Raw genomic sequence first — 23153 nt, 5'->3', positions numbered from 1 at the left:
CCTGAGTGGGTCAGGCACTCGCTGGTGCGTTCCCTTGTTTTTGTCCCCAGTTGTTTGCACCTGTGACCAGGCTGAGGTTTGTTGCCCCAGGCACTTTGGGTCTTTGCTCCCAGTGGGTGTCTGACCCACATGAGCCCCTGGACCATGTGGCACTTGCCTCAGTTAACCCCACAGTTCCTAGCACTTAGGAGACCCACCTAGAGCATTTGAGACTGAATTCCCTACACAAAACAGCAGTCTCTTCTATCCCGGGGTCTTTGGAGAAAGGCTCTGGTTTTCATCTTCCCCAGGTAATCCCTCTCCCCCTGCCCCACCCACCCCTTCCCCACCTCCTTGTCTTGCTCACAAAACCCTTCCTGGTTCAGCACAACGAATGATGCTGGTTAAAATATCAAGTCAAAAGTACATATTATTGAAGTCATGGTTAAGTTGGAGGGAAAGGAAAGGAATTTCTTTTCTTTTTTTTTTTAAAGATTTTATTTATTTAACAGAGAGAGACATAGCGAGAGCAGGAACACAAGCAGGAGGAGTGGGAGAGGGAGAAGCAGGCTTCCCGCAGAGCGGGAAGCCCGATGTGGGACTCGATCCCAGGACCCTGGGATCATGACCTGAGCCGAAGGCAGACGCTTAACGACTGAGCCACCCAGGCGCCCCAGGAAAGGAATTTCTAAGAAGCCAGAACCTAATAGAAAGAATGAGTTCATAGGAATAAACTCACATTGCCAAGCTTGGTGATCCCTGGCAGTCCAGCCTGAGGAGGGTGGGAAGTCAGGTGGGAGATTCTAGTGTAAAGCCCCATGGCAGAGGTAGGCAGGAGACGCACACAAGTGTCTTAGCCTTGGCCCTGGGGCAGAATTCCTGACACCAAGCCTAATGCACCCTCCACCTTTTCTCAGAAAGCTACTAAAGGATGTATTCCATTACAATGAGGGAGTAAACCAAAAATAGTGGATATGAAATGCAGGAAAGAGGGGGTCCAACACAGGGGAGAAGGTTGGGGCAAAGGAAATCACCAGGATGTTGATGAAGAGCGATCCCAAGATTATAGGTTTCAACTTCTACCTGGCCAGATCTCAGCAGATCAGAAGTCTGGGCAGTAACTACTCCAAAGAGATGAGAGTAGCAGAATATCTAACGGATTATCAGGAGGAAATCTGCTCAACTAGGGAAGAGTTTAGTATATGTGCTGCCGAAGCGAGCACTCGACTAGGGAAGGGTTTAGAGATGAGTTAATAACCCCACAGCAAAAGGCACCTGGGTGGCTCAGTCAGTTAAGCATCTGCCTTTGGCTCAGGTCATGATCCTGGGGTCCTAGGATCGAGCCCCAGGTCGGACTCCCTGCTCGGTGGGGAGTCTGCTTCTCCCTCTCCCGCTGACCCTCCCCCCTGCTCATGCTCTCGCTTGTGCTCTCTCTCTCTCTCAAATGAATAAATGAAAAATCTTTAGAAAAAGAAAAAGAACCTCCAAATCCCAAAAACTAACCCCCAAAATAAGCCCAAACCCCAAATAACCCCAAAGCTAAGTGAACAAAAACAAGAAGGGTCAACAATGTGGGCAGGGAGAGGAAAAATCATCATTGAACACTATAAGGCTCAGCTATCACTAGTCATAATGCAAGTTCTGAGTATCGAGCTACCCAAAATTGTGATATACATAAAGTGTCAAAGAGCAAAATGTAAGTCTAAAAGAGTAAAACTCTTCGGGCAAAACATAGGAGAAAACATAGGGCAGAAGTTCCAAGATACTGGATTCAGCAATGATTCCTTGCAAAAGCACAAGTAACAAAAGAAAAATCGTGCTAAACTGGACTGCATCAAAATGTAAAACCTTTGTGCACCAAAGTACATAATCAACAGAGTGAAAGGCAACCCATGCAATGGGAAAAAAAATTTCGCAGATCATATATCTGATGAGGGGTTAATATCCAGAATACATAAAGAACACATATGTCAACAGCAAAAGCAACAAAAAAACAACCTGATTTTTAAATGGGCAAAATAACTTGAATAGATATTTCTCCAGTGATGAACACAAATGGCCAAGAAACACATGAGAAGGTGCTCAACATCACTAATCACTGGAGAAATGCAAATCCAAACCACAATGAGATTAGGATGCTACTTTACACCCATTGGGATGGCTACTATCAAAAAAAAAAAAAATCAGGGGACACCTAGGTGGCTCAGTTGATTCTGTGGCCGACTCTTGATTTCAGCTCAGGTCATGATCTCAGGGTCGTGGGGTTGAGCCCGCGTCTGGCTCTGTGCTAGGCATGGAGCCTGCTTGAGATTCTCTCTCTCTCTCTCTCTGTCCCTCTGCCGCTCCACCACCTCGCATGTCCACACCGTGTGTGTTTGTGTGTGTGTGCGTGTATGTGTGTGCGTCTTAAAAAAAAAAAAGATCAGGGCACCTGGGTGGCTCAGTCAGTTAAGCACCTACCTTCAGCTCAGGTCATGACCCAGGGTCCTGGGATTGAGTCCGGCATCGGGTTCCCTGCTCACCGGGGAGTCTGCTTCTCCTTCTCCCTCTGCCCCTCCCCCCATGCTTGTGTGTGCTCTCTCACTCTACCTCTCTCTTTCTCGCAAAAATAAATAAAATCTTAAAAAAAAAAAAAAAAAGATCGGGGCGCCTGGGTGGCTCAGTTGGTTAAGCGACTGCCTTCGGCTCAGGTCACGATCCTGGAGTCCCGGGATCGAGTCCCGCATCGGGCTCCCTGCTCAGCAGGGGGTCTGCTTCCCCCTCTCCCGCTCCCCCCTCTTGTGCTCTTTCTCTCTCTCACTCTCTCTCTCAAATAAATAAATGAAATCTTTAAAAAAAAAAAAAAAGATCAGAAAATAACAAGTGTTGGCAAGGATGTGGAGAAATCGGAACCCTTTCTCGCTATTGGTGGAAATGTAAAACAGAGCAGCCGCTGTGGAGAACAGTATGGCAGTTCCTCAAAAAATTAAAATAGAATTACCGTGCGACCCAGCCATTCCGCTGCTGGGTATCTACCCAAAAGAACTGAAAGCAGGGACTCAACAAGATATTTGTACATCCATGTTCTCAGCAACATTACTGACAATAGCCGGAAGGTTGAAGAAACCTAAACACCCATCAACAGATGGAAGGATAAACAAAATGAGGTCCATACATACCATGGACTGTTCTTCAGCTGACACTTGGCACAACATGGAGACCATCATGCTAAATGAAACCAGCCAGTCACAAAAGGGCAAATAGTGTATGGGGTCCCGAGAGGAGTCAAATTCATACCGACAGAAAGTAGTATGGTAGTTGCCTGGGGCTGAGAGGGGGTTGGGGAGTTAGTGTCTAATGGGTCTAGAGTTTCTGTTTTGCAGATGGATGGTGGGGATGGTTGCACAACCATGTGAATGTGTTTAATGCCATGGAATTATACGCTTAAAAGTGGTTAAGATGGTAAATGTTAGGTTATGTGGGTTTCGCCACAAGAAAAGGAATAAAAAATTTAAAACTTAAAAAAAATGGAATTATAAATGATTTCTTCCTTTCCACTTTCTCCGTATTTTCCAAATGAGCCACAGTAAATATAACCAGGAGAAAATAAACTTTTGTCTGAAAGAAAATGCGTCAGGCCCCTTTTACCTACACGTCTGGACGGGCCACCGGAGTCCGGGCCCCCACCGCTCCCAGGCCTGCTGGGCCGAGGGCTTCCATCAGCTTTCTCTACCTGACACCAACATTTGGTTTCCATTCCCAGCTCTTCACATAATTCTTGGAGATCAGCTCCTGCTGGTTTCGGGTCCAGCGGAAAGAAAGCAGCTCTTGGGAGAGTCAGCTTGCATCTCGTGGGGGTGGATTTGGCTTGGCCAGGGGTAAGCTGTCTTGCCCAGACACCCCCCAGCCCCCAGAGCCCATCCATCCTGCAAGCTACCCACCCACTGTCAGCAGGGCAGGTGAATTTCCTGGTGCGCTGTAACCCAAGCCCCTCTCTGCTCCCCACGGCCGTGGCCAGGCTCTGTTATTAATCTCAGGGCAGATCCAATGTCCAAAGCGGAGACAGCTGTCCCTACATGCAGCTGCCCCAGGCCAGCAGGCAGACAATTTCCAGTATTACTGCCTCCCTGCCAATGGCCAGGCTGAAAACTGAGTTTTCCTGCCAAACCTCTTGTTCCTGCAACTGCCCGGACCCGCATACCCCGTCAGGGTCCCCCGGGCTCCCTGTTCACTCCTCAGTTCGTCCCCGGTTAGAATGCAGCCCTAGGCTCCTGAGCTCCTGAAGGAGTTGGACTGCTGAGCCTGAGAAGTAAACACAGTGGTGTCCCAACTGGTCCCGTTGCTGTTGAATCAATAAGGGATTGTTTCAGCTCACATTCTATGCTCAGGCCCGGGTTACTTGCCCCGGCAAACAAAGCCATCCAGGATGGGGTTCTTGACCCTGAGCCCAGCTGCAGAACAAGTACGTGATACAGGAATAAAGCAAAACCAAGACAGGACATGGCAGACACACAATCCAGAATGCAGTACGACCAACCCCACGGGCCCCTCCATGCTGCATTGTGTCTCAAGATCCCAGGCACTTGCAATTTCGACCCTCTGTATTCTCTGGGACACAGGTGTGACTGACTCAGTGTTAGCTGTCCCTGTGATTTCTCCACAAGCACATCAACAGGCGCAGAAGGGCCAGAATCAGCCTACAGAGCTAGCCCCAGGCCATACGAGGCAACTGGACAGCTAACATCTGGACTAGTGTGCGTGACTCTATGAGAGTCTGAAATGCTGCTCTCTCTCCCTTAAGAATGCTTTGGGCCACCTAAGCTTTTGGGGGAACATCATCTACCTGGGAACATTTGTGTGGAAGGACACCCACACACTGGAGACTCTAGGACTCTCTACCTTCAAAACCTCAGAGAACCACCTGAAAGACCATTAAAATATATATTTTTTTTAACGCATGAAGGTAACTGGATATAAAACCAACATGCCCCAAATCAACAGCTTTCCTATTTGCCAGACATAAACATTTACAAAAGTCAGGGAACAAAAAAGACTCATTCACGATAGCCATAAAAACTATAAAACGTCCAAGAATAAATATAACAAGATCTAGATAAATGGAGCGGTATACCTCGTTCCTGAAAAAACACACAATATTATAGAGATTTTTTTTTTTTTTGACAGCAAGAGAGGGAACACAAGCAGGGGGGAATGGAAGAGGGTGAAGCAGGCTTCCCGCTGAGCAGAGAGCCCAATGCAGGACTCGATCCCAGGACCCTGGGATCATGACCTGAGCCGAAGGCAGACGCTTAACGACTGAGCCACCCAGGCGCCCCAAAACACAAAATATTATAAACATCGAATTCTATGAATCCATTAGGTCAACACAGCCTAGATCAAAATCCCAACAGCATGTTTTACAGAACTAGAAAAGATGGTTATAAAATTCACCGCCAAGAAAAAATGTACAAGAACAGCTAAGACTATTTTGATAAAGATGAACAGTGAAGGAGGAACTGCTCTATCAGCTAACAAGACATACAATAAGGATATAGTCATTAAAGTAGTGTGGTTTGGGCACCAGATCAGATTAAGAGTTCAGAAAAAGGGCTGTGTATACAGGGAAATTGAGTATATGATAAAAGTGGTATTTCAAATCACGAAAAAAAAAAGGTGGATTATTCACTAGAAGCATGAGGAGAGGTTTGGGGGGAAAAACTAAAGTTAAATCCCTACCTCACAGCCTACATAAAAACTTGGGTGGGAAGGCCATGCCCTTATCATGGCTCTTTCATGCAAGGCTGAGTCTTAACAGGCTTTTGAGGCTCCAACCCACTTTCAGTATGAACACTGTTTGAAATCCAAGGTTAACCCAACTCTCCAAGAACCCAAATGTCTGATGTGCCTTTCTTTTTTCATTTATGTTTGTGTAGTGGGCTAAATAAGGCCCCCCCGCAAAGATGTCCTCATCCCAATCCCTGGAACCTATGAATCTGTTATTTTCCATGGTTAAAGGGACTTTGTAGGTGTGATTAAACTTAGGGTCTTGAGGTGGGGAGATGATCCTGGATGATCCAGGTGGGTCCAACCGAATCACAAGGGTCCTTATGAGATGGAGTGCAGGAGGATCAGAGTCAGAAAGAGAGGAGATGTTAGGAAGAGAGGTTGGAGGGTGCCCTTTGAAGATGGAGGAAGAAATCATCCATCAAGGAACAGGTAACTCCCAGAAGCTGAAAAAAACAAGGAAATGGATTCTTCCCTGGAGAGTCCGGAAGGACCAGTCCTGCGAATCCCTTTCAGCCCAGTGAGACCCATTTCGGACTTCTGACCTCAAGAACCATGCAGTAATAAATCTGTATTGCTTTATGACATAGAGTTTGCGGTCATTTGTTACAGCAGTAGAGAACAAATACAGCTTGCAAAGCAGTTAGTCCTTTGCTGGATACTCTCTGTAACCCAGGGACTCACCAAGAACCTAGAGATACGACACCAAACAAGACCGACAGAACACCTGCCCTCAGAAAACTCAACAGTCTCAACGTAGACAACTCTTCGGTAATTACCAAGTGATTGATTAGAGGATGGACTTAGAGTTACCATGAGCTCCTGGGTGTAAGAGCAAACTCCAACGGCATTTAACTAAAAGGCCTGGCCTTATTTTGGGGGACCTCAAAGGTTCCCGGAAGGTGTGATGTTTAGGCTGAGCTCCGAGCTTTGAGCAGGAGTTAGCTGGCTAGGCCAAGAGAAGCAGACATGCCAAAAGCAGGAAGCAGCCTGAGGTTACAGGGAGCTGGGTGAGCAGAGGACCCGGAGAAGCAAGGAGCAGATTAAGGGGGTCTCTCCGGTAAGCACAGCCGCCTCTCCAGGAAGGTGCATATAATGTTCAGAGCCCTTGCATGCGGAGAGTCAGGGTCCGAGCTAACTGTCATCATCAGCCATGTGACACACGAGAGAAAGAGCCTGGCAAACCGTTTGCAGACCGGATTCCATCCCTGCAGAAAATGGGTGCCCGGGCAGGCTGAGAGCTCTCCAATCCAGAGAGGCAGCCGTGTGGCCAAGTCACTCACAGAGGCACAGGAAGAGGAAAGTGCTGATTCCCCCAAATAAGCCCTTGCAGGGCAGCAGGAATGACAAAAATGTCAGATGCCAGAGGCAACCGGCCGGGGCACAGACAGCCGGAGCCAAATCAGAAGGAAACTGCCACTTTCTGAGCAAAGGTTTCTGCAGTGAGACCCCCGCAGGGTCAGCGGACAGCCCGCGCGGGCCGGGCTCCAGAGCCTGCTCCCCAGGACAGACAGAAGCTTAAGCCTTCTGCAGTGGCTCGGAGCAGGAAAGACCCTCTGCTGGGCTTCCCGAGTGGCAGGAACTGGGGGGCTTCTCAGCAAAGGCCGCACACTCCCTGCCCTTCCATAACGAGGGAAGGGCGTAGGGGGACCAGATACTTGCAAGCAGAGACGTAAAAGGTTTGCGTTGCCAGTTGCAGCCTCGGGTGCAAGCAACACACACACACACACACACACACAAACACACGGAGCAAACATCCATCCTCCCACAAGCATGGGTGTGCCCCCAAGTCTTGCTCAGAGAGGTGGAAGGTGTCCGGTGGGCAGGAACGCGCTGAGTAATACCTAGTCTGCATCTCTAACAAACACACTTCCTCATTTGATCTCATCCAATCCTATTAGGTTCATGTTACTCGGGAGGCACCAAGTCACGGAGAAGAAGTGCCGGCTTGGCAACGGGTCCCCTAGCTGGGCGTGACAGGCCCAAAGAAACCCCGTCCCCTGATCCAGGGGCCACACGGGGTCTCGCTCTCTGGGACAGGAAGCTCATCAGCGCTCCGGGGCCCTCTGACCTCACCACGGGCATCTCAGGGTGTCCCCCCCAGCCCCTCCCACCTGTTCCCCCATCACATTCTGGGGGCCGCCCCGTGTGCTCACGCCCCTAGTGGCCGAGAGTTTTGGCCGCGAGTGTGGACCGGCCCCCATGCCTCACTCAAAGCCTTGAAAACCCCAGCAGGGTCCTCTGGGATTCAGGAAACGACAGGACTCTCACTCCGGCATTTCCCTGGTCGCCAGCAGCACCAGGGTGGGCCACTGCATGGGGAGGCTAGTAATGCCCCTGCTGAGATTGCCGAAGACCGGCTCCCGATGGGCGAAGGGCGCTATAAACTGCTGAGACATGAACTCTGACCCACTAGGCCAGCGTTTCCCAGAGCGTGTCATCTGGAACACCATCCAAACCAAACGCTCCCCAGAAACAGAGTCGGTGGCCTCGATGTCCTTGAAACCACATTTCCCAAGCTTTGCAAGGCCCAGGGGTGCCCTGCTCAGTCCAGGAAAGCCTTTATCACTGAAATGAGTCACCAAGAGTGCTTCCTAGCTATCGCTCTAAGCACTTTGTTACTATCAGCTCAGGTAAGCCCCAGAAGTAAAGAGGACCATCATCCCCATTTTACAGATGAGGAGAGGTCAGGTGACTCAGTCAGGGCCCCTCCCAGAGCCGGGGTTCACGCTCTCTTTCTTTATTAGGGAAGCGCTTGAGCTTGGTCCACAAGCACGTCCCAAACTGCTTCTCACAACCACCATTAACACCCAGCAGGACAAGGTCACTGCGGGCCCCGGGGAGCCGGCAGAGGTCAGCAGTCAGTGGTCAGCTCTGACCCCTACACAGAGCACTCTGGAGGCAGCTGTGGGTGAGGCCGGGGAGAGGCTCAGGAGGTGGGAGTCCTGCCTCGCCACCCCCCCCCACCCCGAGTGTTACAGAATTAACCTGGACGGGGTCCAGCTCCTTTCAAGGTGGTCTCGTACGGTCTTGTACACCCTGGTTTCTGGGAGGCGAGGAAAGGAAGCCCGGGCAGGAAAGGCCGGGGACCCTTGACTCCTCAGGGAGGAGAACAGTGTGCCATGTGTCTACTTCCTTAGGATCGGCTGCAGGATTCCCGAAAATCCTCTAACAGTTAGTTATTGTTACTCCATTCCCTGCCCCAGGCAGAGTTGGTCGGGGTCCAGCTCATACACTCTCGAAGCGGCAATGAAGTGTGGGACCAGTTCAAGCCAAGAGAAGCCTGGAGTAGTGTTCTTATTGCCATAGGAATTGTTTCTCTGGGAATGGATTTTAAAATAACAGACAAGCTGGGGGTGGGGGGGAGGAGAGAGAGAGAGAGAGAGAGATGAAGGGAGAGGAGATACAGAAAAGCCTGGGGCTACAGGAAAAAGTCACACCAGATATTTACATCGAGGCCATTCCGTGTGGTTTTCAGGAAAAGTCCCCCTTTTGCACCCATTTCTACTTCAAAGGAAGAAGCAGGACCCCCTCAAGCAGGTCACCTCCATCGCTCCTCTAAACACGGCTTTCAGAGCTGACCTGGTGGGGACAAAGGGCAGACAAGAACCACCCTCCCAGGCCCCTCACAATGACAGAACCGCACGAGGGCAGAGGTCACAGCTTCAGTTTCCCAAAGGAGAGAGGTCAAGGCCTCTGTTCATTCATTCACTCAACAAGCAGCCACTAAATCCCAACGTGGGCCAGCCCACGGCTGCATGCCATGAAAACCCTGTGGAGGAAAAATACAAGTATTTTATAAAAACGTAAGGTGCCTGAACACTGTGCTTTGCCGCCTTTTCAAAGCTGAGAAAACACTGTAGTCTTTGCAGTGTTCCAAGGAGCAAAGCGGCCGGCTCCCAGCATCCCCCAAGCACTCGGCAGGGCTGGAAGCCCCTGGCATGGTCAACCTGCCGCTGCTTATCAGCAGTCCACCAAGTGGCCCGGGAGACAGACACTGTCTGTTAGTCGGCTCTCCTCCCACCAGCAAGGTTAGCACAAGACCCACTGTGACCATGTCTAGACATAAAGCCCAGGCTCCTCAGGGTGGCAGAAAGCAGCTTTGCACTCAGGCTCCAAAGGCCCGGCCTGCCCAGTGGGTCCAGCCCTTCTTGAACTCACCCAACTTAACCATATATAACCATGCTCATGCCTCCCAGCCCTGACACGGCTGTTTCGTCCACCCGAAACGCCCTCCCCTGTCACTGCCAAGAAAACTCCCGCTCATCCTACAAAACCCACTTCAAAAGTGACCCCCTGGGAGGTCCTCGAAACATGTAACCAGCGTTTCCCACAGTATGGCGTCCAGGACACCAGCCAGACAAAATGCTCCCCAGGAAATGATCCCACGGCCTAGTGTGTTTGTGAAACACCCCATCCTCACAACCTTTGCAAGGTACATGGGCACACTGCACAGTCACCAGGCCAAATAGAGTGTTTGCTAACACGTTTTTCTAAGCACTGTATTAACCCATTTAAGCCTTGGAAGAACCTTCTGAAGTAAATGCTGTAATCATCCCCATTTTACAGAGGAGAAAACTGAGGGACGAGACACCCAAATTCCCCTAGACAATTGCTCATACCACTTAGCACACATCTACATGGCAGCAAATCCCACCCTCACTCAGGGGTCTGCCTTCTGCAACAAGTCTCTGAGGCCCCACCGATCACCAATCACCTCGCGGCTGCCAGCACCAAGTATACATAAAATAGGTGCTCAATAGTAACTCCCTGAAGGTAAGGCACCTGAGAACCTGCGATCAGGGAGACAAGGCCTCCCAGATGTGATCATTCACTCCCCAGAGCGTGCAGAGGTCCTCCTGGGTGCAGGTCTCCAGGCAGCGGCCCCGGCCCTCACATCTGAGTCCCCAGCTCCAGCCCACCTACTGGGCTCAGTGTCCAGGTGGTTAAATGCCTGGCAAGATAAGTTCACATCCCCAAGGGGCAGGAGTGGGTGGCAGGCAGGGTCAGCTTGTGCACCCGTATCCCAGGTGGGCCTGTTGGGGCCATGCTAGGGAGTAAACAGGTAGGAGAAATAATTCCATCTGCAGGGAAGGAAAGTGGGAAGTGAGTTCTCAATATGAAAACCACAAACAATTACAGATCCAAGGGACACAGATTGCTGCCCACAGAGTAGGGAGGTCAGTCCTGGAAAGCTTCCTGAAGGAAAGGGCTTTGTGGCTGCCCCATAAGAAAGAGAGTAGAGGGGCGCCTGGGTGGCTCAGTCGGTTAAGCGTCTGCCTTCGGCTCAGGTCATGATCCCAGGGTCCTGGGATCGAGCCCCGCATCGGGCTCCCTGCTCGGCGGGGAGGCTGCTTCTCCCTCTCTCTCTGCTGCTCCCCCTGCTTGTGCTCTATCCCTCTGTCTCTCTCAAATAAATAATAAAATCTTAAAAAAAATTTTTTTAAAAAAGAAAGAGAGTGGAGTAAGGTCTGGGGGAGGACTTTGGGGTAAGAAGGGGGCACACCAAGCACTCAGCTAGGCTGAAACAACAAGAGACTTCAGAGTTAGAGCAGAGGTGGGAGAGCCAGGCATGCAAGGGGCGGGAGGGGGGTGCAGGGGGCAAGGAGCCTCCCACATTCCCCCAGGGCACAGGGTCTCCCAGGCAGGTCTTAACCCAGAGGGGCTGTGGAATCAATTTTCTGAGTCTTGGCAAGCACTTTTTTTTATGAACTCCATAGAATACAATAAAAAAGCGAGTATCACATATGGTAACAGTAAGCATTATTTTGTGAAACTTGTTTCAGATGTACACGTGCGTGCACGCATGCATGGGCGTACTCAGTCGCCACAGAAAAGGTATTTCTTATAATGGGCCGTGATGAAAGAATCTCAAAAAACTCTGTTCTCCATGCAGTCTCCCTCCCCCTCTGCTCCTCCCTGCTCTCTCTTTCTCTCTCAAATAAATAAATAAAATCTTTAAAAAAAATGTCAGGATTAGAATAGGACAAGCTTGCAGCCCTTAATGAAATAGCAATGAAGACAATGATTATCAAAACCTACTGATGTCACAAGAGAAAGAGAAACTACCAGGCGTTGTGTGACTCCTGATATGACTGTTGATGGAAGGATATTACATGTCCAGTGAGGTAATTTTGCCAAAATAATAATAAGGGGAAGGAGGAGAAGGAACCCAAATCCACTCAAACCTCTAATTTCCAATGTTCTGGAAATACCGAGGACAGAGGAACATGTTAACAGGCACCATGAGGATATAATCAACAACAACTTGAGCGAGGAAAACTCAACCAGGCCTAGTTTGTTCGACAAATAAATTGCAAAAAGAAGAGAAGAGGAAACCAGTAGACAGTGGTGTTTTGGTGAATGTTAAGCAGCCACCTTTCCAGGAAAAAAAAAAAATGTCATGTCCTCCCATATTAGCCCAGGCCCCACAACAAAATACCATAGATTGGTGGCTTAAAAAGATATTTCTCACAGATACAGAAACTGAAGAGTCCAAGGTCAAAGTGCCAGCAGATTCAGTTCCCAGTGAGAGCCCTCTTCCTGGCTTACAGGTGGCCACCTGCTCACTGTGTCCTCATGTGGCAGAGAGAGAGAGAAAGAGGGAGAGAGAGGGAGAGGGAGAGTGCTCTGGTCTCTCTTCCCCTTCTTATAAGGACAGCAATGCCATCACGGGGACCCCAACCTCAGGACCTCAGGATCTCAGGGTGTGATTTCGAGCCCCACGTTGGGCACGGAGCCTACTTAAAAAAAAGAAATGGTAAAATCTCCACCCACACAAACAGACTGTGTGTGTGTTAGGGGGTAGAGGGGAGTAGGATAGGTGTGGCAAAGTGCAACAAAGCCCAGTGAGGGTACATGGGGGTTTATTTTGCTTGACAACTTCCATAGAAAAAAAAATTTAATTGCTGTATTTTTAAATGTCCCCCAAATCAAATGTTCAAGTTCATAGAGAATGGTGGTTCCAAGTGGGTGTGATTTGGTCCCCTAGGGGACATCTAGGAGTGTCTGGAGACACTTTTGGTTGTTTCGGTTCGAGGCAAGGGTGTGCTCCTGGTATTTAGTGGGGAGAGACCAGGGATGTTGCTGGACACCCTGCAATGCACAGGATGGCTGCAGGACAAAGGATTACCCAGTCCACAGCGTCAAGGGTACCAAGGTTGAGAAACCTGGAGATAGAGGTAAGCAGAGTGTTCTAGGTGCTCATGGGAGGACATTCCAAACAAATCAAACAGCAGACGCAAAGAAACAGAAATAACTAATACGGTATAGATGGTGTAAAGGACAAATAATGGGCTTTAAAAAGGCGGCCTTTAGGGGCACCTGGGTGGCTCAGTCGGTTAAGTGTCTGCCTTCGGCTCAGGTCATGATCCCGGGGTCCTGAGATCGAGCCCCGCGTCAGGCTCCCGGCTCAGCGGGGAGCCTGCTTCTCCCTCTGCCCTTCCCCAACCTCCCCCCACCCCCACTGCTGCTTGCTCACTCTCTGTTGCTCAAATAAATAAATAAAATCTTCAAAAAAAAAAAGACAGCCTTTACATGTGACGCTGGAGAGAGTAGATTTTATCATAAACGCCAAGGCTGTAAATACATCACACTTGCCTCCACTTTCCTGTCCCTCAGTCACAGTGACATCCCTCAATTGTCTTGGTACTCCTCCCGGAGCCCAGACTCCACCTCAGAATCCTTCTTAACCCACTGGCCTGGGCGGCTCCTACCAGTCACTAAGAGCTGACCTAAGAACTGAAACTTGTCAGCTACGCCGATGCAGGAGATGGTGGGTCACCAAAGAGCTTCAACCAGAGGAGCGTGCTCTCTGTTGCTGCTGAGAAAGGTCCATCGGGCAGCTGTGCAGAGGAGAAAGGCAGATCCTTACAGAACTAAAACGGGCCCCACCAGACAGTGGCTACGTTGGTCCTGGACCAGGCTCCACAGCGTCACCGTCACAGGGCTGGCTGGTACAGCGCCCTATCTCCAGGTACCTGGGCAGAGAGGCAGGAAACCAGACCCTATCACCACTGCTGATGAGCAATGGCTTTGCTACAGCAGATCCACAGCCCCCCTGACCCTCCACGGGAGGCTGGAGGGTCCCGTGGGGGGCCTTTCTAGGCAGCTGGGAGAGAAGGTCAAGGGGACAGGAAGTTGAAGTTCGGAAGGCCACAAAGATGGGACAAGTAGATCGGCTAAGAGAAGACGGAGTGAGCAAAGGAGGGGTCAGCCAGGCGAGTGAGGGGTGGGATGGCAGAGCCGGTGTCCAGAATTTATGAAATTTATGATAGCGACATATTGAGGTGCGAGGAGGTTCATGCAGGGAAGTGAGAGCCTGGCAAGGCACAAGGCCAAGGATAGTGGCTAAGGGGACGGGGAGGGGAAGGGGAGGCCTAGAGTAATGTGGGGCATTGGTGAACCACACACCTAGACATCCCGGTGCCCAGAATAATGGCAGAGTGGGGCGGGGTGGGGCGTGAGTGGGCAGCCTCGAGAGGCATGGTAAGGATGACAGGTTCATGCAGGTGAAGCCACAAGGATGGAACAGGCCACCAGCTGGTGAGGGTTCAAGGAGGAACTATTCCTCATTCATTAGTATCAGCATCACTAAAGGTAGGACCATCCTTCCAGGCAGACCCCGGAGCTAGTCTGCCCACTTCTAGGCCAACGGGTGTGGAGTGAACTTGGACGTGCAGCTTGAGGGGTTCATAAGCCTGTGCACAAAGCCCCTCACCGTGTGGGAGGAATCCCGGGTAGAGGGTGGGCCAGAGCCAGCCCTCCCCCACCACCATTTTCCAGAACAGAATTCTGAGGCATCTATGAATTCCTCATTGACCCGGCTTTCCAGGTCCCTGAGAAGGTACACTCATCAAGGCTGGTGGACAGAACCCACTTACTGAACCATCTGTTAGCCTGAGTCATAACATATAGACATTTAGCCCTACGGTGTGTGGGTTCCATTTATTCTCGTGCCTCGGACCCTACACAAGGGTAAGCGGTTTCTGGAATGAGCTCTCGTCTTCAGAGGAGAAGCAAAAAACAGCTTTGTCCTTGGTCCCCTGCCCCATGAACCCACTCTCCGGACGTATTCATTCCTTCCTCTGCTGCAATCTGGGCAGGTCCCACATCTCTTCTGTTTTCTCCTAGTCAGAAGAACACCTCCACTCCAAAAATTAATATGAAATATAAAAATTTATTATTTATCTGGATTAAAATTCCTCCTTCCTGGGCGCCTGGGTGGCTCAGTCGGTTAAGCAGCTGCCTTCAGCTCAGGTCATGATCCCAGGGTTCTGGGACCGAGTCCCGCATCGGGCTCCCTGCTCCACGGGAAGCCTGCTTCTCCCTCTCCCTCTGCCTGCTCCTCTGCCTACTTGTGTTCTCTCTCTGTCAAATAAATAAATAAAATCTTTTAAATAAATAAATAAATAAAACAAAATTTCTCCTTCCTCCCGCTGGGAGACCTATCCTTAACACGGATAAGGCATAGAAACCCTTGTCTGGTCTCACTCCTTGTGCCCTGATCACCCTGCTCTGGCCCCTTTAGGGTTGGAGATAGAGGTGAGGAGGAGACAACAGACAAGACCCCCCCCCCCATAAACATCTGTGGCAGAGAAGGGTGGGAGGGAAGGAGTCTAGAAGAAAGGGAAATGAGGGAAATGTGTATACTCTAAAGAGTTTCACAAATGCATTATGCTTACTAGGGTAGAATGGAGAAACTGCAGCAGGGGATCGGGGGCTCTGTTCCTAGTGCAACCCAGCAGGTGCATTAATGCTGCATTTCCCTTCAGCTTTTATTTGGCACCTGAACAGCTCTATGGCTGGCAAAAATCATTAGTGGCCCGTACGCAGGGCCGCTAGGTTCTTCTGGGAACAACCCTCTGAGGAAGTGGGGTCCTCCTTTTTTTTTTTTTTTTTTACCAAAATAGCTTAAACAGAGAGGTGCACCCTGGGCTTCTGACAGAGGGGACCAAAGCAGAGCACTGTGGGTTAGGCAAGGTGGCCCCAGCCCAGGTCAGACCCAGAAGGGCGGGCATAGGCTTGTACACATGTGCACACGCAGACACACGAAGGTGAACACACACCACATCCAAAACTCAGATGCCGACAGGACCAATACCATGAAATAAAGGAGGACTATTTGTCAAGAAACAGCTCTGTCACTTGGCCCATTGGCTGAGACCAAGCCACTGTAAACACACATACGGAGCCAAAGCCGAGGCCAAGGCTGTGAAGGGCACAGTGCCAAACGCTGTCTCCAAGCCTTCTGCTTCTGGGGCTTTTGAATTTCAAGGACACAGGCCACCTGTGACTGCTGTGTCGGTGAGACACAGGAGTGTGTGACACCAGGCTTCAATGGCCATGCTGGGCCGTGCATGGCAGTTACGCTCTGGAGCATCAATCTCAAGTGTCTGGAACCTGCCCCAAGCCTCCTGAACACCTCCCAGTATCCTATTTGGGAATCCATTTTCCACAGATTCATCCAGATCCTCCCTAAACCTAATTATACCTTCTCCCGGCTTCCATCCTGGTAGAAAGAGTTCTGGAAGATTACCACAATTGTTTGGACCCCTTTTTATTTATGCTACAACAATCCCTTCCAAGTTTCTGTGGTGGCCCCCAAGTTCCAGCCTACCAAACGCCAGAATGCCCATCCCCATTCACTCGCTTCCTTCAGGAACCTCACCTCTGGCTCTTCCCGGCATGCATGTTCCACACTGCAGAAGCCTTTTTGGACTTTCCTTCCCACACTTTTTTTTTTTTTTAAAGATTTTATTCATTTATTTGAGAGAGAGAATGAGATAGAGAGCATGAGAGCGGGGAGGGTCAGAGAGAGAGGCAGACTCCCCACCGAGCAGGGAGCCCGACGCGGGACTCGATCCCGGGACTCCAGGATCACGACCCGAGCCAAAGGCAGTCGCTTAACCAACTGAGCCACCCAGGCGCCCCTTCCCACACTTTTTAATTACAAAAATAATACATGAATATATGCTCCTGGTAAAAGAGGCTAACAAGACCCAAGTCCACGGAGGGAGAAAATGGAAGTCCACCCACCTCACCTCCCCCTGCCCCTCCAGCCTCGGTTCTCTCCATACAGGTCACTGCAAGAAACGTTTGCCTACAAGCTTTATTTCTGCGCATTTACATGCCCATCAATCAGAATGTTTTTGTTTTTGTTTTTTCACAAATGAGATCATGTTATACATATCCTCCTACAACTTGAAAAGTTTATTTTTTCAGACTCGTCTCATATGGAAGCGTGCAGAGGCCACACTACTGTGGGTGTTTGGAGAATAATACGAATCGAAGCCATGGGTAAGTATTTCCAAACAAAATGAGGGAAATAAAATTGTATGCAAAGTTTTCCAGAAGCACTTTTTGGCTTTTCGGAGTCTCGCCTTACCCAGCCATGGAGCATACAGCCCGCCCAGCACAAAACATCCCTGTGTCCCGGGGCTCTAAGACATTGCCAGGATTCATCCTGGTAGCTCTCCCGGGTTTGGTAAATAAGTATCACGGAGAAGAAAGAACTGGGACCTGTCTCTTGCCTTCCTCCATAATAATAAGGAGAGCGGTGCGGCAGAAAGCTCAGGATTTGGAGAAATGGGACAGAAGGTCAGTCTTGAGTTGCCACAAACTTGGGGACCTCCCTGTGGGGCTCAACTTCCTCACTTGAAGGAAGGATTATGCTGTAATAGGTACCCTTGGAGTGGTTTTAGGATCAAAAGGCGTGGAAGGTACGAAGGAAGGCCCGTTGTGTGCTCTAGAGAGCTATGCCAGCCGCGGGAGTTGTAATTATTACATGAGGAAAAGCTAAATTCGAGTGAGCTGCGCAAACGAGGCGTTTGGCAACTTTTCCTCGCGTGCTTACGCGTTTTCTGGGGGAATTCAACCGCGCCGCGAGGACACCGTCCCGGGGGGGTGGCCAGGGCGCCACCTGCCGGCAGGGGAGGAGGCCACCGGTGCGTCCGGGCACCTTGGGCTCGGTGACCTCGCTCCTTCTCCCGCCCCACCGCGGACCCCTCGGATCCGAGCCGGGTTCCACGTCCCCAGGTGGCCGGGGACGCGCAGCCGAGGCTCCTCCGCGGCCTCAGCCCCCAAGACGGGACGGAATCGCCCCTCCGGTGTCCCTGGGCAGCCGGCAGGAGAGGCGGGAGACCCCGGACGCTCGGCCTTGGCAACCCGGGAACCTGCTCCCCAACACAAAGCCGCGGCCGCGCAGGGGAGCGCGGCGGAGCCACGTGAGCGGGTAAACACCCCGGGACTGAGCCACCCAGCCCCAGCGGGCCACGCGCGCCCCCGCCGCGCGCCCCCGCCGCAGGTTTCAGCCCCTCTCACTCGGAGCCGGGAGCCCAAGGAGGAAGGTTGGGAGAGCAAAGCCAGAGACCACCGCAGTCCGGGCCCCGCACCTCCGGACCCTCGGCCCCGCGCCCCCAGCCCCGGCTGTCCGAGGCCCCGAGGCCCCGACCACGCCGCGTCCGCAGCCCCCCGCCCCTCAGCCCCTTGTCTGCAGCCCCCAGCCCCCACCGCTCCGGACCCCCAGCGCTCAGCACCCCCAGGCCCCGCAGCCCCGCGCTACTCACCGGCGGCTCCCGTAGCCGCTGCCCGGGGAGCCGGCGCCCGGCTCGGGGTAGCCGTGCTGCTGCAGGGCTGCGGCCGGGAAGGGGTACAGGAAGCCGGTGGCCAGCGCCGACCCGCAGAGGCAGCAGCACGCCCAGGGCAGGAGGAGAGCCAGCTTCATCTTGCGCGGCCGCCCGCGGGGACCCGCAGCCCGGGCGGGGGGAGGACAGGCGGGAGCGCACCCGCGGCCGGACCGAACCCGCGGCCCCCGCCGGGAGCACAGAGAGGCAGCCGGCGAGCGAGCGGAGCCCGGCCAGGAGTTGGAAGTTTCTGGGGGGCGCCCACGCCTCACCAGGGCCGCCTTTTCAAATTCGGCGAGGTGGGCTCTGCGCCGTCAAAGGGGGCGTGGGGCTTTTTCATTAACCCTCGGCGGTCCGCGGCCGAGGAGGCGCCAGTGGCTGCAGAGCTGGGGGTCCGGGAGCCGCGCGTGCCGGGAAAGCCAGACCTTGCTCCTGCGTCCTCGCGCACACACTCTCTAGAACCTTCCCAACCAAGCCCTGTTCGGGCCCGCGAACGGTCGTGGGGCACCCACTCCATGCCTGGCAGTTTCCCCTGGGCCAAGTTGCCCTCTGTATTAGGCGGCGCCGTTCCCATTTTTCAGAGGTGGAAACCGAGGCTCACAAGAATTAAGCCGAAAAATAACGCGGTCCTGGTCCAGGGCCCTTTGGATCAAACTATTGCACACCCAGCCTGCCCTAGAATCCTCTTCCCGTTCACCTCCACCCTCTACCTCGACAGCTATTTCTCCAAGGTGAGCTGTAGCACAGAACGGGGAAAGCGCAGGATTTGGGGTGAGAAGTTGTTTCTGGAATCACCAATTCGTGAGGCATCGGATCTGGAAGGTAGCTGGGGGGTGTGGCGGGGAGATCTAATACCATCCTACCTCCCACCTTTTACAGATGGACAAGCTGAGCCCACCAGCCTGGCCCAGGTTGGTCTTTTCTGGGCTGCAGGATACCCACAGCACTGTACCTCATGAGGGTTGGGCCCTGAAATCCAGCTTATGCCCCACTCCCCAGGTTGGGAGTCTTTCTAATTCTCCCGCCAGAGCATCCTAGGGGCTGGCAGAGGCCCTGAGACTACCTCTGGCCCTGTTCACAGTGGGGAACTCCTAGTCTGTAAAATGTCTGTAAATCTGGAGAGAAGCCATCCAATATGGAAGTGCTTAATGGGTTGCAATACATTTTGTAAGAGAATCGTGGGATTGTTTTTAGAGGATGCTGTTAGGAAGGTGGACGGAAAGGCCCACTCCTGTGGCTTTTGCCCTCTTGCTTACATATCCCGTTGGTACCCCCTTGAGTATATATCCCAAAATATCATATCCAACCCGCTTCACCCTCTCCCCCAAACTACCCCCTCTTTCTCCACTCAGTTCCCTCAAATCCTGCCGAGGCCTTCTCAACGGCATGCCCACACTTCCCAAGTCCTGAGTCTCTGAACAGGACTCAGGATGGGTGATGAGTCCATCTCAGAGTGGGCAGCCCATAATGGGAAGTGTCACTTGGACCTGGGATGACTTCCTTTTCATCTTACCCTCCATCCCTCTCTCAAGACTTAAAAGATTTGGAGAATTTGGGGTATCAGGGGAATTTCAGGGCCTTCCCCAAAACTGATCTGTGCTCCCTGGACAGTTGGCTAACTCCCAGTAAGTGATGAGGTCATTCCCCATCTCCCAGGAATCTGTAAACATTCTGTCTTTCTTCTTCCTCTCCTTTACTTTCAGAATGAGACAAGAGAAATTCCATGTGATTGTAAATGACTTTTATACTGCAGGGGTGACAGGAAGAGAACAAGATTTTTTTTTTTTTTAAGAATTTCCTTTTTATCTTAAAGTCATTTTTTTCCAGGGCCACAGGCTGCACCCCAACTAGAGGGACCTAGGAGAGGACAGGATACCACTACTCCGTATTCTGCAGGATTCTTTTAGGATGAAAAGCTGTAGGAAAAGAATTAATTCATCCCAGCAGCTTCAGGACTGGGGCAGTTGTCTGAGGTTGGTCCTTCCCTTCATATCCAGAACAAGAAAGTTCATTCCGGCCCCATGACCGCGAAGCAGTCAACTTCTTGTGTCCCATGCCGTGCTGTATGCAGTGAAGGCTAATAGAGAAACAGGTAACACGGTTGTCCCCTCCAGGGCGCTTGCGCTATTCTTTAGGAAGGCTTTAAAGTGGCAAAAGGCAAGCAGCAGTTTGGACACATGCTCTGCGCACAAGAAGTTCCATTTAGGTGGTAAGGGATAAAAAGACAAAGATGCATACAATCAAGAAAAGAAATATGATGTCTCCCACCCCAGCCAGACCCAGAAGCCCCAGGGTCCCCCGCTGGCTCCCCCACTAACTTGCTGATGACCTGGAGTAGACTCCCCTCTCTGGTCCCCCCCGACCCCAAGCGCCTTTATCTGTAAAGTGAAAAGTGGATTGGCTTGTCTCTGAAGATCTTTCCAGTTCTGGTCTTCAGTAACTCACTTTTCCCTTCATCCTCCACTCCTCTCTCCAAGGCAGCTGTGGATATACCCAAACTTATCAAGCTGTCACTCCTGAAGGCAAGATTTTCAGCTGCTGCATCCCCTCCCCAGCAGCAGGGCCCTGGGAGCCAAGAAGAATGGAGAAGGGTTCGAGGCATCACACTCTAAACTCCCCGCCCCCCGACACCAGTGAGTAGAGTCCAGCTCCAACAAGTACCAGCTGTGTGACCTTGGACAAGTTACCTAACCTCTCTGAGCATCCTCATCTGTAAAATCAATAATAGTAACAGCACCTAATGCATGGGTTTGCTAAAAGAATTTAATGAATTATTCACATGAAGTGCCTGGATGCTGCGGGTAACACCTTATAATGCTCAATAAATGTTAATTATGATAATTTGCAAGGCTTTGGTGAGGGATAAAACTGAAGAACACCACCCTTCTCAAACCCCCAGGGTAGGGCTGATCAGGAGGCTCATATCCCAGAGTGTGCAGAGCTTTCTCAGATGACTCTTGGAGCCCCGGGATAAACCCATTATGTCTTGTTCTGTGGTCAACAATTTAAAACAAAACTTTATTTTAGAACACATAGGGGAGGGGCACCTGGATGGCTCAGTCGGTAAGACATCCGACTCTTGATCTCAGGGTTGTGAGTTCAAGCCCCACGTTGGGCAAGGAGCCTGCTTAAAAAAAAAATAAAAAATAAAAATAAATAAAAATTTTCAAAATAAAACAAATATGGGGATGTTATTGTGTAGAATGTGCAGTTTGTGTTATTTTTTTAGATAAAACATACTTGCGGTGGGTGGCAACAGTGGGAAGGTGTGAGCACCCCCAAAATAAAGGACCAGGCAGTACCGTTAGAACTGAGTGGTCCTCAAGCATAGAATTGATTGGCTGGCCTTGTCTGCGTGTCACCAAGCACTAGTCTCGATATTCCACAGCCGTGCCTGTGGCACGCCCCAAATACACAAAGAGGGATCAGATTTCTTGGTGGAAGGAGACTACCCCCCCCACACACACACACATACACACTTGACTAGGGGGATCCTCCGCAACTCTGTTACCGGGCCTTTCTGATAAGAAAATATCAGTCGGCATCCTTTTCCGCAGACAAAAAGCAGATCTTCTGTTCTGCCGGAGTCAGCAGAATGAGCCACTGAGCAGAGAAGTAAATACTCATCAAGCTGAAGCCAAGGTAAATATTGACCTTCTGGCATGATAAATCCTCCTGTTAATCTAAAACAGAAATCTCCCCCTCCCCCCGAGTGCCCTATTGGACATGGATTCTGCAGCCCCACCCCCCACACACGAGAAGTTTAGGGAGGCAATGTAGGCTTTCACACTGATTTCTCAGGCAGCCCATAATCCCAGCTGTTCCGGATCCCAGGGCAGCACAGAAATGGGCTGTGTTGACTCAAGGTAGCGGGATGGTCACAGTAGAAGGGCTTCTTTGTTCTGGCCAAGGTTTCTGTCCGTGGCCAGGCCAGAACGTGAGCAAAACATAGTTATTCTGGAAGCTTTGAACCCTGAATTTTTCTTTCCCCGTACATCCCCCTCCCCAGGCATCCAGCCAGGCTCTATAAAAGGGGTCACTTCTTTGCCCAGCAGACCTGCAGGTGTAAGCCTACCCGTTTCCCCAAAGAAATAGATGTTCAGAAGACAGCAAATTGGATGCCTATCACAAGAGCCCATGATCCCAAACAGAGGTTTGAAAGGAGAACAAACCAAAAAAAAGGGTCGAAAATAAAACCTAAAAAACACCAAAAAATAAGGAGTCTGCCCAGTCGCCAACACCGAAAACTCAACTCGTGTGGTGATCAGTTTGCTCCCTAATGTAGCCACAACTCAAACAGTGCTTCCCAAAGAGCTTATCGAGATGGCTCTGTGATATAGAAAGGGGATGCCTTGGTGGGCTCCATCCGCTGCTATAACAGAATACCATAGACTAGGGGGCTTATAAACAACAGAAATTTATTTCTTACCGTTCTGGGAGCTGGAAGTCCAAGATCAAGGTGCTGATAGACTTGGTGTCAGGGGAGGGACGCTCCCCGGTTCATGCATGGCCATCTTCCCTGCTGTGTCCTCACATGGCAGAGCGACAAGGAGCCCGCTGGGGCCTCTTTTTATGAGGACACTACTCCTGTTCGGGGAGGGCTCCACCCTCGTGAGACAAGCACCTCCCAAAGGCCCCACCTCCTAATACGATGGCACTAGGGGTGAGGATCTCACCGAATGAATTGGGGTTGGGGGGACACAAACGTACAGTCCATTGCAGGGGACTGAAATTATAAAAGGAGAAAGAGGCAACACCCAGGAGAGTGCTGATCATACCAGCATTACC

The 23153-nt window shown here is 51.3% G+C and overlaps 1 protein-coding gene across 4 annotated transcripts in view; it reads right to left on the bottom strand.

The window, feature by feature from the left end:
• The window catches only part of COL26A1 (collagen type XXVI alpha 1 chain), a 139856-nt gene extending 121049 nt beyond the window's left edge, over window positions 1-18807 (bottom strand). For 2 of the 4 annotated variants that reach the window (XR_014145228.1, XR_014145229.1), the window contains exon 1: window positions 18309-18807. Coding sequence is in view for 2 of the 4 variants with exons in the window: in XM_081819432.1 (XP_081675558.1) it covers window positions 18309-18466 (158 nt within the window). In the remaining 2 variants the exon portion in view is untranslated. The remainder of the gene's footprint in view (window positions 1-18308) is intronic. The other 2 variants (XM_081819432.1, XM_081819433.1) reach the window with 2 other exon arrangements.
• Between the last annotated feature and the right edge of the window lie 4346 nt (window positions 18808-23153).

Source organism: Leptonychotes weddellii, chromosome 5, assembly GCF_054177405.1.
Source record: "Leptonychotes weddellii isolate Sample4059 chromosome 5, ASM5417740v2, whole genome shotgun sequence".
Classification (NCBI taxonomy): domain Eukaryota; kingdom Metazoa; phylum Chordata; class Mammalia; order Carnivora; family Phocidae; genus Leptonychotes; species Leptonychotes weddellii.
This window is presented reverse-complemented; position numbering and strand designations above follow the sequence as displayed.